General features: G+C 37.1%; 1 protein-coding gene across 4 annotated transcripts in view; it reads left to right on the forward strand.

Annotated features, from left to right (window-relative positions):
* Positions 1-14,473, forward strand: part of LOC149262621 (translocator assembly/maintenance protein) — a 94,276-nt gene extending 79,803 nt beyond the window's left edge. The window contains exons 9-12 of one of the 4 annotated variants that reach the window (XR_016259178.1): positions 13,165-13,296; positions 13,434-13,539; positions 13,618-13,882; positions 14,267-14,473. Coding sequence is in view for 2 of the 4 variants with exons in the window: in XM_089424977.1 (XP_089281103.1) it covers positions 13,165-13,296; positions 13,434-13,539; positions 13,618-13,808 (429 nt within the window). In the remaining 2 variants the exon portion in view is untranslated. Of the gene's footprint in view, positions 1-13,164; positions 13,297-13,433; positions 13,540-13,617; positions 14,203-14,266 lie in introns of those variants that run through there. The other 3 variants (XR_016259179.1, XM_089424977.1, XM_089424980.1) reach the window with 3 other exon arrangements.
* The last annotated feature ends 1,408 nt before the right edge of the window (positions 14,474-15,881 follow it).

Raw genomic sequence — 15,881 nt, forward strand, 5'->3', positions numbered from 1 at the left:
TTGCAGGAAGAAGTCTACATGTATCAACCATAGGGTTTTTAGTTTTTACTATATAGGGAAGGAGCATTTGGTTTGCAGATTGATGAAGGCATATGTTCTGAAACATGCACTTAGGGCATGGTACATCAAGATTGACAGGTATATGGATGAACATGGTTTCCATTAGAGTCCTTTAGATTCCAACATGTATGTTAAAAGAGTTGGTATTGATATCATCCTTCTTGTTATATATGTGGTTATCATTATTATAGGTAGTGAGGAAAAGGCAATAGAACAAATCATCTCTAGTATGAGCAATGCTTTTGACATGATTGATCTAGGCCTTCTACACTATTGTTTAGGTGTAGATGTTTGGGAAACAAGCACGAGCATTTCTGTCTCACAAACAAAATATGCGAGGAGTTTGCTAGACAAGTTCAAAATGACATATTGCAAAATCTCGTTTACACCTATGGAGAAAGAGTTGAAACTTTCAGCCAAAATTGAATCTAAAGTAGTTAATGAGTCAGTATACAGGCAACTAGTGGGTCTTGATATATCTTACAACCAATAGACGTGATTTGAGTTTCATCGTGAGCTTCATTTCCAGATTCATGATAGTGCCATAGGTAGAGAACTGCACAAAAACGAAGTGAGTGTTGGGATATGTGTAAGGAACACTTGACTTGCATTTTTTACAACATAAGCAAAGGACCTAGGCCGTGTGGGTATATAGCTTCAGATTGGGTAGGTTCTATTGATGGCAGGAAATCCACTTTTGGATATGTTTTCAGCATTGGCATGGGTGCAGTCAATGGATTAGCAAGAAGTAGCATGCAATAGCCCTTTCATCAACAGACGCAGAATATTGAGGAGTAATGAAAGGAGCGTGTGAGGTAGTTTGGCTCAAGAGGATGCTTTTAGATATGCAGATGTAGTAAATAGAGCCAACACCCCTATTATGTGACAACTAAGGGGTGATGAAACTTGCCAAGAATCCAATCTTCCACAACCATACTAAACATGTTGATGTACACTGCCACTTCATCAGATAGCTTGTAGAAGATGGATATATGTAACTGCTGTACCATTGTATAGAGGATCAAATTGCAGACATTCTCACCAAGGCTTTGGGTTCAGAAAAGTATGTAAAATTCTAAGATAAGCTTGGTGTAGTTAGTAGATTGACCATTAAGGGAGGGTATTAAAGTAAATATTAGTTTAATAATGGTTAATTAGGCACTAGACTTGGGCATTAATAAAATCAATTTGACTTAAGTTTATTTTATGCTTTTTATGTTTTATTTCACTTCAGTGTGTATTTTGGTCTATCCCACATTCATAAAGTAGATTGACTCGACTCCATTGTCATCTATATAAGAAAGCTTTTGCTTTCTCACTATTCATTCAATACAAAGAACTCTTTTGAGTTTTCCTGTATTTTTATTTACTATTATTTTTTTTTTCAAATTTTACGTGCTTGATTTCTATAATATCTTCAATCTTTGCTATCCCCTCAACAAATTCCTTTCTCCTCCTATTGAAAACAAAGGCAATTGCGCTGTCCTTGTTTATTTATAATGCTATGGTAAATAAGGTTGGATAAGGATGTTGGTTATGTTGGACACATTTATGTAACGTTTATTTTACTTAAGATATAAGTCCTAAAGGGTCATTAGTAGATGCTAAATGCTAGGAAAATGTTAATGATGTAATAAATTTTAGTGTTAGGACACATTGTAGCAAATCATTGGGATGTAGTAAAGTCATAATTGTGTGAGTCATTCCATATGGGAAACCAAAACAAGATGACATATTTGTGTGAATGTACATCCTTCATTAATGAAATACGTCATTGGTTCTCTTCACACATCTATGCTCATGTATGTTTGAATATTTTGAACAATGTTATTAAAGCATTGTTGATCTATAGACATTCAAGAGTCATCCCTGAGACAAAGTTTGACACAATGATCTAGAGACGACACTATTAACAATATGCAAAGAGACAAAGGAAAATTCATATGTTTAATTTAAATTTAAATTCACAGGGAAAATATTAATTAAAAGATTAAACCTAAGGGGCAAATAATTTCAAAGGTGTGGTGAGGACTAAGAATTTGAAGGTTTGGAAAAAGGTTATTAGAATAGAAACCAAAATTGGTTGAGGGTCAGATAAGGTTTAGATTGGAAATGATCGGAGGATTGAAGAAGTTGATTACTTAACAAATACATAAATATACCTATTTAATACTAATATATATATATATATATATATATATATATATATATTTGTGTAGATAAATGTAAATCCAAACAATTAGACCCCAAAATCAAAGATCAGGCAAAGGCACCCTTCTTAGGCTCACCTTCCAAATGATTTAAATGGAACAAATGGGTCCTTTGCTTGAAAGGTATTTTCTAGGTTGTGTTGAGTTAGACATCCAACATAGGCCTTTTTCTAAACCAACAATAAGCATCTACTGCGCAATATTTCCTGTACGCTTTGGTTCAATTCTTTCCCAAGTCTCACAAACAAGAGGTTGGAGGTTTCAGACCAAGCTTGAGAAACTTATGCTTTGGGATGAGGCTTTTAACTCAATCCAAAATCAACTTATTGGAGTTGGCTAAGTTGAACTTAAATTTCAAGGCACACCATCTTTTCCAATCTTTGATTTGCACATCTAAAAGATCATGACCATGATATTGCCTAGGTTATATAGGTATTTTTCCATAATCAAGTAGATTTTACCAAAGATTTGCCATTATATTGCACAATAGTTGATTGCTACATACAATGCAACGAGTCTATTTTCTAAGTTAGTTTGGGTTTAATATTCTGTCATGCTCTCTACGAAGTATGCTTAATTTTGACTCTAGCAGAGGTATGACGATGGTTTTGCATGTTTATATTGCTCCAATTTCATCTTCCTAAAGGAGCCATCTAAGAAATATAATTCCAAATGTTCTCGACCATAGAAGTTGTCTTAATTTTCACTCAAACATATGTAAGAAAAAGGGTTTGCAAGTTTATATTGCAACAATATCATTTTCCCAAAGGAGTTGTTTGTGGGATACAAGTCCAAAATGACACCTTTCATTTATCCTTACCCTCAATTCCATTGATAATGCATCTAGCATAAAGAGTTTGTGTGTACCTATAGGTGTCAATAATGTCCATACCCCCAGTATTTGGGGTTACAACACAAGCTCCATTTAATTTAGTGGGAAGCCTTATTGGCATTTGAACCAATCCAAAGAAAATACCAAAGGATACTTTCAAGCCTTTGATAGCCTAAAACATGTGGGAGCTATTGCGAGTGGTAGCCATGCATGGTAACATGGACCATACTTCAAACCAAGAAGTGGGATGCCAATGACACAAGCTTGACAATCCTTTGTAGCACAACGTCCAAAAGCACCTTCAAAGATGTTTAAATGGAAAAGAGGATTCTTAGGAACATAAAGACCTGACCTATTTGTAATAGAAGTAGCCCATGTTGTCCAATCCTTTTGGGACCTCATCTCGACATTGCCTATATCATTGGGTGTTGGCCATCCTCAACTTAGTGTTGAAGAATGTAACTAGTGTCGGTCTTCATAATTGTATTTGTTAAAATAAATTTTATTATTAAAGAAAATGACTTATTAAAGCACGGGTTTCATGCTTGGGTCAATGTTTTCTAGGTCAAAGCCCCCACTGAAGGCAACTAGGTTTTGTCTTGAGTCAATAGAGTCATTGTCACTTTTATTAGATCCTTCTTGGGCTTTCGTATCATGTAAAAATAATTATTTTTGAGTTAAAAAGGTCATTTGTCACCTCCACACCAAGTCGACCTGAATTAGGGCAATTCGACCCAACAAAAATGCTATATATAGAGAGGCAGTTTGACCTATTTGGCACAGTCACTAATCAAGTTTGATGTACAAGAAGAAGAAGGAGAAAAGAAGAGCGAAGTAGTTGGAGAAGGAAGAAAGAAGCTGGGAAGACCTAAAATGAGTTCTTGGGCTATCTATCTCTCACATGTGCGAAGTTTTTGGGTAGTTGCTAGGGCTAAAATTCTAAATCTACTACAGGTTCGAAATTCCTTAATTGGGTGGCTGAAAATTTGTAGCTTGGGGCCGAAATTCTGGATTGTAGCTGCAACTAGAAAGATGACACTTGGAGACTTTGGTATGGGTCATCTACAAGGAGGAAGGGCTGACTTGGTGATTGGAGGACATCTTTGTCTAGGTCTAAAGAGTCTTGGATTGTCTCATCTTGATTTGAATCTACTAGTGGAAGAGTTGGACTAGGTTTTCCCCTTGGAGGGGTTTTTCCCTGGCTGAGTGCCTACATCTTGTGTCTCTTGTTCTTGTGGTCTTCATATACATTTAATTTGGTAATTGCTTGATGAAAGATAAACTAATAAAGAAGTAAAAGAAGCCAACATAACTCACAAGTAATTATCAAGAAAGAAGAATCAAACCCTAATTCCTATAAGCATTGATTTCTCAACATGGTTTCAGAGCTAAGGTAGAAGAAGATTGAAGATGACTGTGTTGGGTATCATTTGAAGAAGGGAAAAGCAGTCTTGGAAGGAAAGCTTACTCCCTCTATGACAACTTACTTGAAAATGGGACTCAATGTCATAAAAATTGCATGAAGTTGGATTGGAAGGATCATCTACAATCTATCTAGGAGAGTCAAGAGTGAAGGATTCTTGGCTGCACTTACAGGTACACTTGATGATGACAATGCATGGATCATTGATAGTGGAGCCTCAAGACATATGATGGGAGAAAGTGGACAACTTCATACACTATCAAGGGAGCCATCATCATAAGCAATGGAGCTAGGAGGCAACAACAACTACGTAGTCAAGGGCTGCCTTGGATCTATATCATTGAAGCTGGAAAATGGAGCAAAGCTACACCTCAACAACATCCTTTATGTCGCAAGTTTGAAAAAAAAATTACTTTCCATTTCTTGTTGAGAAGGTAAACGAGATAGGGTTGCTTTTGTAGATGGAAACGTTTTGGTCTAGGGAAAGGATTCAAGTATTGAAAAGGCTATGGTTATTGGAGTTCGTGAGGGAAGACTATATAGAGTTATAACACCATCTCCTCAAGCCCTAGTTCACATGGAGATCAATCCTATTGAACTTTGGCATAGAAGATATGGGCATATTCATTACAAGATAATACCCTCTCTTAGTCAAATGGTAAAAGGCATCCCCAACATCAAGGAAGATCATGAAGGAGTATGCAAGGGATGTGCTTTGGGAAAGAATACTAGGAAACCTTTTACAAGCAGTGATACAAGGTCTAAGGAGATATTAGACCTCATTCATTCCGATGTGTGTGGGCCAATGTCTAATAAATCTCTTGGAGGCCATCTTTACTATGTGACCTTCATTGATGATCACTCTAGAAAGACATGGCTCTATCTTCTCAAGACAAAGGACGAAGTATTTGAAAAGTTCAAGGAATTTAGATTTGAAGTTGAGACCTTAACTGAAAGAAAGATAAAAACTTTGAGATCCGACAATGGAGGGGAATACACTTCAAAAGAACTGATTGCATATTGTAAAGAAGCAGGTATTAAGAGGGAGCTCATTGTTCCCTACAACCCCGAGCATAATGGCGCAACGGAAAGGAAGAATAGAACCACTGAAAATGCATAAGGACTATGATATTTGATCGAAGATCTACCTAAATTTCTATGGGGAGAAGCAACCATGACAACAATATATATACAAAATAAAAGTCCTCATAGAATCCTTGACAATATGACACCGAAAGAAGCATTCACAAGGAAGAAGCCATGTGTAGACCATCTCCGAATCTTTGGGTGTCCTGCATACATCCATGTTCCAAAAGACAAGCGAAAGAAGCTAGACTCTACAAGTATAAAAGGTATCTTCGTTGGTTATAGCCTTTCATCAAAGGCTTATAGAATCTACATCAAGGAAGGAAGACAAATTAAAGTTAGCAGGGATGTTATATTTGATGAAAACCATGCCTACAAAAGATCCAAGGATATACCAATCGAATCCGATGAAGAAGATGTACCGCTATTTGAAGAAGAAGAGCAACATGACAAGGCACCTGCAAACCAAGAAGAAGAAGAAGAAGGACGAAGTGAGCCTATTCAACCTATAGTCATTCTCGAAACAAAGAAGAGGCCAAATTGGTTAAAAGCTACACTTGAAGATGCCGAAGGACATGGAGCAACTAAAGGAACTTTCAGAGAAAACAAAAGACTGAAGAGATACTTAAGATATGCAACATACATGATGAAGTTAATCGAAACATAACCAACTACCTTTGAAGAAGTCGCTCATCAAGAAGAATGGAAGAAAGCGATGTAGGAAGAATATCAATCCATCATGAAGAATGGGGTTTGGGAAATCGTTCCTAGACCTAGTGACAAATCGGTTGTCACTTCTAAATGGATTTACAAAATCAAACATGCCGTTGATGGAAGCGTACTTAAATACAAAGCCAGATTTGTTGCAAGGGGTTTCTCACAAAAGGAAAGAATAGATTATGAAGATACTTTTGCTCCTACTGCTAGGTATACTACTATTAGATCTTTGGTTTCGCTAACTGCTACTATGGGATGGAATATCTATCAAATGGATGTCAAAACAACATTTCTAAATGGAACCATTGATGAAGAAGTATATATTGAACAACCGGAAGGAGATAAATAACAAAGATACTCATGTTTGCAGACTCAAGAAAGCTCTATATGGCTTGAATCAAGCTCCGAGGGCTTGGTATGTAAGGATGAATGCATATTTCTTAAGAACTGGGTTCGTCTTGATGCAAACCTCTACGTAGAAGAATGAACCAACCATTATACTACTATATGTGGATGATTTGTTTATTACAAGTGTGGAGCGCAAAATTCTAGAATGCAAGAAAATGTTGGCAACAGAATTTGAAATGAAAGATTTGGGACTCATGCACTATTACTTGGGCTTGGAAGTTTGGCAGAAACCCAGTGAGATATATCTTGGTCAAGGTAAGTACATAATCAAGATGTTACAAAAGTTCGGTATGATGGATTCCAAGCCTATGACCACTCCCATGATCACTAATCTCAAGAAGTTGAGAAGCTCCGACTCTAGTCTCGTTGATCCTACAAGCTATCATAAGTTGGTGGGCTCTTTGATGTACTTGGTGAATACAAGACCTGATATATGCTTTGCTGTAAATGTTCTTAGTCAATTTCAGTTGGAGCCTCGTCATGACCATTGGATAACTGCCAAGCATATCTTGAGATACCTACATGGTACAATTCATCACTGCCTAAAGTATGATGGAAAGGAAGTTAAGTTAATAGGTTTTACCGATTCCGATTGGGGTGGCAGTGAGACTGATGGAAGAAGCACTACCGGTGGCTGTTTCAGTTTGGGATCTACAATGATTTCATGGATAAGTAGAAAACAAGATCCCGTTGCATTAAGTAGTGCTGAAGCAGAATATGTTGCTGCATGTGAAGTAGGAAAAGAAGCTGTTTGGTTAAGAAAACTCTTGTCAGATTTGTTTGGAAAGCCTCTAGATCCTACAGTGATAAATTGTGATAATCAAAGCAACATCAAGATGTCTGAAGACCCCATATTCCATGCTAGGACGAAGCATATCAACAACAAGTACCATTACATTAGGAGTTTGGTACAAGATGGGGTCGTGAAGCTACAATATATTCTGACGGATGAACATGTAGTTGATGTGTTGACAAAATCTCTTCCGAATAAGAAGTTTGAATATTTCAGAAGCATGCTTGGATTGGTTGATGTTACAGATTTAGTTGATAGGGAGAGATGAAGCATCTTGTGGCAACAAGATGCTTGGGAGGACATTTGGCTGGCCTATGTGTTGATGTCTAGATCCCGAAGTAGGGAGGGTGGTGTTGGTCATGGAGCTTCGACCTTGGATACACACCTAGATCCCTGGGTTGGTGTTAGAGCTTAAAAGTTTGATGGTACCTAGAGAAGCTAAAACTTGAGTACACCTTAGTCCCACCTGATTAGAGTACCTTGGTCAAGTATCTAATCTATAGCACTGCGTGTGCTAGAACTCTTCATAGTTCATATCATTTTGAGATCTTCCATGTACCTTTATATGTATGTAATTATGAATACCTCCCTAGTTAAGAGGGAGTGTTGAAGAATGTAACTAGTGTCGGTCTTCATAATTGTAGTTGTGAAAATAATTTTTATTATTAAAGAAAATGACTTATTGAAGCATGGGTTTCATGCTTGGGTCAATGTGTTCTAGGTCAAAGCCTCCATTGAAGGCTCTTAGGTTTTGTCTTGAGTCAATAAAGTCATTGTCACTTTTATTAGACCCTTCTTAGGCTTTTGTATCATGTAAAAATAATTATTTTTGAGTTAAAAAGGTCATTTGTCACCTCCACACCAAGTCGGCCCTGTCCTCATGAAGTTGGCCTGAATTAGGGCAATTCGACCCAGCAGAAAGGCTATATATAGAGAGAGAGGCAATTTGACCTATTTGGCACACTCACTCATCAAGTTTGATCTACAAGAAGAAGAAGCAGAAAAGAAGAGCGAAGTAGCTAGAGAAGGAAGAAAGAAGTTGGGAAGACCTAAAACGAGTTCTTGGGCTATCTATCTCTCACACATGCGAAGTTTCTGGGCAGTTGCTGGGGTCAAAATTCTGAATCTATTGCAGGTCCGAAATTCTGTAGTTGGGGGCCGAAATTCGGATTGTAGCTGCAACTGGGGAAGCTGACACTTGGAGACTTTGGCAAGGGTCATCTACAAGGAGGAAGGGCTGACTTGGTGATTGGAGGAGGTCTTTGTCTAGGTCTAAAGAGTCTTGGATTGTCTCATCTTGATTTGAATCTACTAGTGGAAGAGTTGGACTGGGTTTTCCCCTTGGAGGGGTTTTGCCCTGGCTGAGTGCCTACATCTTGTGTCTCTTGTTCTTGTGGTCTTCATATACATTTAATTTGGTAATTGCTTGATGAAAGATAAACTAATAAAGAAGTAAAAGAAGCCAACATAACTCACAAGTAATTATTAAGAAAGAGGAATCAAACCCTAATTCCTATAAGCATTGATTTCTCAACACTTAGAACTACAAACAATATTAAAATACAAAGGAAATCCTTTGTGTTATCTATTGTTTTGTTTTCGTCCATGATGGTGAGAAGATAATCATCTTTGAAATGGCAATTGACCATTTGAATGGCATTTGGCATAGGCAGGGGATTGCCTTTGATAAGCCCTTGTGAGATCCCTTGATGAGGAAGTATCCTATAACATCAACAATCATAACATTCAATGTCAATGCAAGTAGTCAACCTTGCCTAATTGCCTTGAAAAAGCGAATCTCCTCTGATTTAGAGAGGTAAGCTGCAACATTTGCCAAGGTAGTCTCCACATCTCTAAGACAACATTGCTCGAAACCAAGGGTTTTAAGCATAGATAGGATAAACAACCATTCAATTCAATCACATATCTCTTCCAATGTTGATCTTAATGAACATGGTGTTCAAGCCCATGCATAGTGCACTCCAGTCCTGACAAGATGTTGATGACATTATCTAAAAGAAACCAACCTCTAAAACTTGTATAGGTTGTGCTTCACATGCAAAGCAAGGGATTTGGCCAAAATCTTGTAGGATTCATTCAATCACGTGATACATTGCTAACTAGTGATCTATTTGGGGTCACTAGCCTTAGGAATAAACTTGATCAGTTCTCTATTGATAATTTGTAATGATCCTTGGCAGAATTAGAGATATCATGCAGAATAATAAATGAATATACTTTCGAATAACAAATGATTCCAACATAATAAGAGATGCGAGAATATAGAGAATACCCTTAAGGTAGGGTAACACCATCAATTTGACCTTATGGAGGGAACCAGTCCACAAGCTATGCTTGTTACAATATAACTCCAACATGCTATGTACAATAATATGCATGTTGTCATGAAATATTCCTAGGGGTTTATGCCAACTATGCCTCAATATTACATTTATTACCAACCAACTACCTAGTGGTCCTTATTCAATGAGTATCGTCATATTGCATTAATTAATGAGTTCACACCAAGAATTCAGTGGGCCTTGTTCTATGAGTTTGACCACTGTACATTAATTAACCGCCCTAGGTACTTTACATTTTCTATGAGTATGGCCACATTACATTATTATCCTCTGTAGGCACATTACATAAGCTCCCCAATGATTATTTAAGGACAAGTTCCTTTTTAACATTTAGAAGGTTGGGCCTTATAGATCCCATGTTGCTTTATAGAACTCAAAACATAAAACCATCTAGATTGAGAGGCCTATCATCTACCGTTGCCATAAAAGTTGCTATCAACTCATCCGAGTTAACTCTTGGTCACATAGTCTTTACTACTAGGAGTCAGTTGTTTGGGTAATAATGTCAATACAAGTTTGCATGGCCACCCTATGTTCATCTGGCAGCCCTTGACACTGTATAGTGATTCTATAGTAGCTATTGACTTCTTTCTCAATATCTTCCTGCTTGGTAACTCAACCTTGGGTGTTTTGAGAGGCACATGCCATTCTATAACCTCCTTAATGGCTAACACTTTAAGAAAGGCCTTGGTAGGCTAGTTTACTGTCTCAAGATAATGTAGTTAGACCTAGATTTGAGTGCCATAGACTCGGTGAATCTCATTAACCTTTAAAAAGTGCTTGAGCATATCCACCTAAGCTTGGAAGGGTTGATGGGAGAAACTAAAGGGGTTGAGACAACTCTTCACATGTTTTTTTGATAGCCTCATAGCGCTTGTGCTTGATTCTGCAACTTGGTATCTGGACCAACTACATCATTCCTCTAGTCATTTAGCCAAGAATACCTCTTAGCCTACGCAATAGGTTCCAAATTCTTGTAATGGAATGGACACAAGTTGGGTGCTTCAAATGAGAAACGTTAGGGTGATATCTTGCTTTTTTCATTCAAATCCTAACAATTCCTCATGAAATGGAGGACACAATGGGTTCATGGTTAGAGTGGGTAGTTTCCTTTAGCATTTGCATTACTCTACCCCCTTCACAGCCAAAGGAAAAAAGTGCTATGTTTTGATAACATTACTCGATCAAGCTTCTAAAATTGTCTTTGAACCTTTCTAGGAATTAGACTAGGTAAACAATAACTTGGATGTTTCATGCCTTAGAAATATTTGGGTCATTCATGTGAAGCTTGGCCTTATGGACATTCTTTTTTGTTCTCTCTTGCAGAAGCATATGCGCAGGATTCAAACCTTTTTTCCCATCATGGGTTTCAACATTACTGAGTTTCCCATAGAATAGCTAGGGGAATTTTGGATGGTGTTTAGTGAGCCTGTCCTAGAAGACCATGTTCTCATTAACATCATTGAGGGCACAGATATTGGCTAAAGCACCCAACTATTGAGATTGAGTAATAACCATGTCAGCTGGTGTGAGGGGTCTGATCCATGATCAATTACATGGACATCAAGCTTTGGTGGGATAAGGGTGACCACTTTGCCTCTTATGCATGCTTAGAAACTAGAATAAGAAATGACAACCTGAGGCGAAATAAAGGGCAAGATCATGCTTAAAAAATATCAACAACTTTAACCTCCTAAAAACAAAGGATGTCTAAGTTTGAAATTAAAATGAATTCTTCAGACTATGGTCTTCTTGACAGGGTCTGTAAGACCTTGAACATTTGATGATGCACACTTCATCCAGAGCCTTCAACATGAAAATCCATTACCTTGTCCTTGATTCTTGCTAAAGCATTCAAGGGTTTGGAGAAACAACACCCTGCAAAGCTATAACAGGCATCACCCATGAGTCTAGAGTACTCTTCGTGGGTTTTCACTGTGAGTTCTTAGCCTTGTCATTAACTTGAGGGTTCAAATTGGAGGTAGAGATTGTGCTCTACGCAACCCTTCCCCTCCCAATTGGAGGCAACCCAAGTGGAGCTAGTGGGGTCTTTCAACGTCATTGAGACCATGGGTTTGGAAGGAGCTGACCTTGAATGGTTGGCTGTTAGCTAAGGGAAGCTTTGGTGCAGATGGTGCTTTATTGCCCTTTCTAACCACTTTTACCCACCCTTCTTCACCACTAGAGATGACAGCTTATTGAACTTGATACTCAAAGGGTTGATGTAGCTAATCGATTGTTTTGAGACCTTAATCTTGACACATATGTAAACAAATTCTCTAAGATCCTTGGAGAGATTGACCTTATGGAAAACCCACTTTACGGGCAAGGGTTAAAGAATCTACAGGGCATTTGGCAGATAAACTTCCCTATGTGAGCATAAATCCACCTGGGAAGTCCCAAAACTGCAGAGGCAGGCCTGTGAACTCTAACTAGATTGGGCAATAAAGATGTATCCCTTCATTCACAGAAAAAGGCTTCATATCATTTCATCCTTAAATATAAAGTGGGGAAAGCCTTTAGCGAGGATATTGGTGGCTGTGCAATATGGCTACCATGCTTCCTTGACGTAGGCCTTAATTACAAATTATTAGAGAAATTGAGATAAAAAAATGGGCCTCAAAACAAAAATTTGCTATCAACATCAGCTTTAAAATTTCTGTATTTCCAATTTATCACACTTGTCACGTATTTCCAGTTTATCTCACTGTGGGTTGATCAGAAGTATGCAGAGTGGACACTCCTAGGATGCAGAATTTAATTCCAGATCTAACGAATCTTCTTTTATTGTTTTCAATATTATTTTCCTTAGAAAACCCATTTTAGACCTCAAAATTTGTCTAATGATCATAGATTGCATTATAGTTACAACTTCAATGTCTGAGAATGGTCTTGCATTTTTGTTCAAACAGGGTTGACAATCACTCATTTTGAATGCAATATACATATGAGAGGTCAATAACCAGCCGAGGAAAAATGCTTCAAAAAGATATCTAAAACTCTGCTTTGAAGTTTAACTAATGTATATCCTATTGGTTTGTTAATTAGAGCCAACTTAATTTGTCGATATGCTATTGACTCCTTGGCATAAGAGATTTTGCCTTCTAAAGAGGGAGGGAGGAACATAGTTGGAGATTGCAATTTGGCAGCTAAGCATAATTTACAATACATATGTCTTCTCAAGAAGTCGATTAAAAAAGAGGAAATTCCATTGGCAATTCCTTTCGATAATCCAGCTGTAAGTTCATATTCAAGTCATAATCTTCTTGCAGGTGAAGAAGATTGTACAAGGGAATGCCGATAGGTTTCGTGCACTCTATAAAGATCAAATTTGCAGCACTGCAGACACAGGGTTGCTGAAATTACCATCGTCCTTTGGTGATCCTCAGGCAATGTTTGTTCAGGTTGTTTCATTTTCCAAGGAAAGCTAATTAATTTTTTTACTTATTGGATCTAACATCCCAGCATAATTGATTTTGTGGTTTACTAAATGTTTGTTCTTTTCTTCTTATTATATTTTGTTCTTTTGTAAAATATATAGGATTCAAGTGTTTCTGCTACGTGTTCTCTAGTTTCGGCTCTTCCTTCTGCAATAAGGAGTCGAATGGGTGCTGAATTAGGGGAGAAGATAAAGCTCAACAAAGTTGGTATGTGCACAATCTAAATCCTATTATTCTCGAAATTACAAAGTATCTTCCTTGAAGCACATCTTCCTTTTATTGCAGGTAGGGAAATACCAGAAGTACTTGTAAAAGAACGAGAAGAAGCGGCAAGGTGTATGCAAAAGGCTATTAAAAGTTTAGTCCGGGCCTCTAGCCTAAGGCAGGCATTGTCAGGTTGCCTTGCAGTTGGTGGAGTAAATGCCGCATCCTATTTAGCAAAGAAGGTGTCTAAAGCATGGCGCTCAAGATACTGACTGCTATCAAATCTTATTACCCCACATCCATGCCAGTGAACTGGTGCTGGGGGTACTATCTTAATTCTTATAAAGTAGGTTGGCTGGCATTAAAGGAATTAACTGCGAGTGAGTCCATGCTTTTTATTCGGTGTTACCAATGCATGCTTTTGTTATTTATTTATGCTGTATATTTGTCCAAAATTATGTTTTATTTCTTTAAGCATCAAGATATTTTTGGATAATCTGGGGAACAGTTGAAAACTTGGATATATTTTCCATGTAGTTCCCATAATTTAAAGCCTTATGCATGAAGTATCGCTTGGAAAGCTACAAATGTCTGTTGCTCGACGATTTTATCGGCAGTCAGGACCTTTAATCAGGAAATGACTAATACTTCTTTTTATGTTCTAAATCAGACTTCATATAGATTTTAAAATTGCAAAATTGATGACATGCTTATTTGTGCACATATCCAGTTGACAGTCTTTGCGAGTACAACTTTATTTCAGGTAACCAGACTTGAAAAATGACAGTTTGCTAGCATTAAGTTGATCAAAAGATGTGAGAGAGTTTGCTTGGTCAATGTTCATGCGTCATAACTGGTTGCTGGTGTCCTGTTCCTGTCAAAATTTCGACTTGCTTTGGAACCTTCCAAAGGACCTTTCTGATTCAATGACTGTCAAGTTTCTTAATCTCTTGTGCACATTTGAATGTGTTTTTTTTACCAACAGGATAAGAATTCAACATTTCTAAAACGATCTCTTGGATACTGATTTGATACTTGGTTTACTTTTTCTAAAGTAGCGTCTGCCGTTTACGTTTTCTAAATTGGTGTAGAGTGCAGAATGCATCATTCTGCAGGGAAGGTAGGTGAGTGCGTGTAAATACAATTCAGTGGTGATCCAAATTGATATTAATAAAATTGTATGATTCATGTGAGTTGTTTTCTCATGCTTCCACAATCACATAATACATAGTTTAAGCGATGCGTGAATGTTCGTTATCGGATACTTTTTTAGAGGATATGTCATATATAATAAACAGTCCTGAGCATGTTATTGTAGTATTTTCTCGTTATTGGATACTTTTTTGAGAGGATATGGCATACATAATATATAGTCCTGAGCATGTTTTTGTAGTATTTTCTAGCATCATGTATCGTCATGAATATGGGAAGGCACATGCATGATCGTTTTTCACAGGAGCAAAGCTGGAGGCAGTAATACAATATTTTCAAAGTTATAGAGTATTTGCCCATGGTGAATTGAATTGCACACATTTAATATTTAATATTTATGTTATCTAGGAGGATGATTTTTGGTATCTATCATTGTGCAAAATTTTGTACTAACATCCTCCAAAAACAATAGAGACTATTATAACAAATTGTGGAAATGTTGCAATTATAAATTAATAGCTTCACATCACGTCATTAGAGCAATGATGCCCCCAACACATAGTTAATAAAGATGTCCATGAATGTGATCATAATAATGGGCAGCCCGGCGAACTTTTATCCAAATAACTAATGATAGTAAGAAAACAAAGTGATACCCCAAACAAGTACATTGCATTAGCATTCAAATTAATAATAAAAAATGTCACAAGTACATGTTGTACTTGTTGTTGCAAATATGATTATAATACGGGGGAGGGGGTGAATCAATATAATGGCCAATTTTAATCAATCAAAACACTTCAATGCATATACAATGTTAATTATATCAACAACATAAGAACGCACCAGATATGTATGAAATCTTTTTTAATTATTATATGATTTTTGTAGGCACGAACCTATTATTACATTGATTTACTAGGAGGCACCAACTCCTTGAGATGTTCAGTGGCACCAATTGTTGAGAAACCAAGTGTGGTGAAGTCTAACGCCTAATTTCTCTTCTTGATAATTATTTGTGAATGTTAAATGTCTTCTTACTACTTCTTATGTTTTCTTCGTCAAGAAATTATACAAATGTTCAATCTTTCAGGAAAATATATAGATCACAAAGAGATAGGAGACACCAAAATTATGCTGCTAGCTAGGGCAAAACCTAACAATCATTCTCTTATAGAATTAGATCAAAATGA

The sequence above is a fragment of the Pinus tabuliformis genome, chromosome 6 (assembly GCF_031772625.1).
Source record: "Pinus tabuliformis cultivar Carrire ecotype Pingquan chromosome 6, CPIR1, whole genome shotgun sequence".
NCBI classification, from domain to species: domain Eukaryota; kingdom Viridiplantae; phylum Streptophyta; class Pinopsida; order Pinales; family Pinaceae; genus Pinus; species Pinus tabuliformis.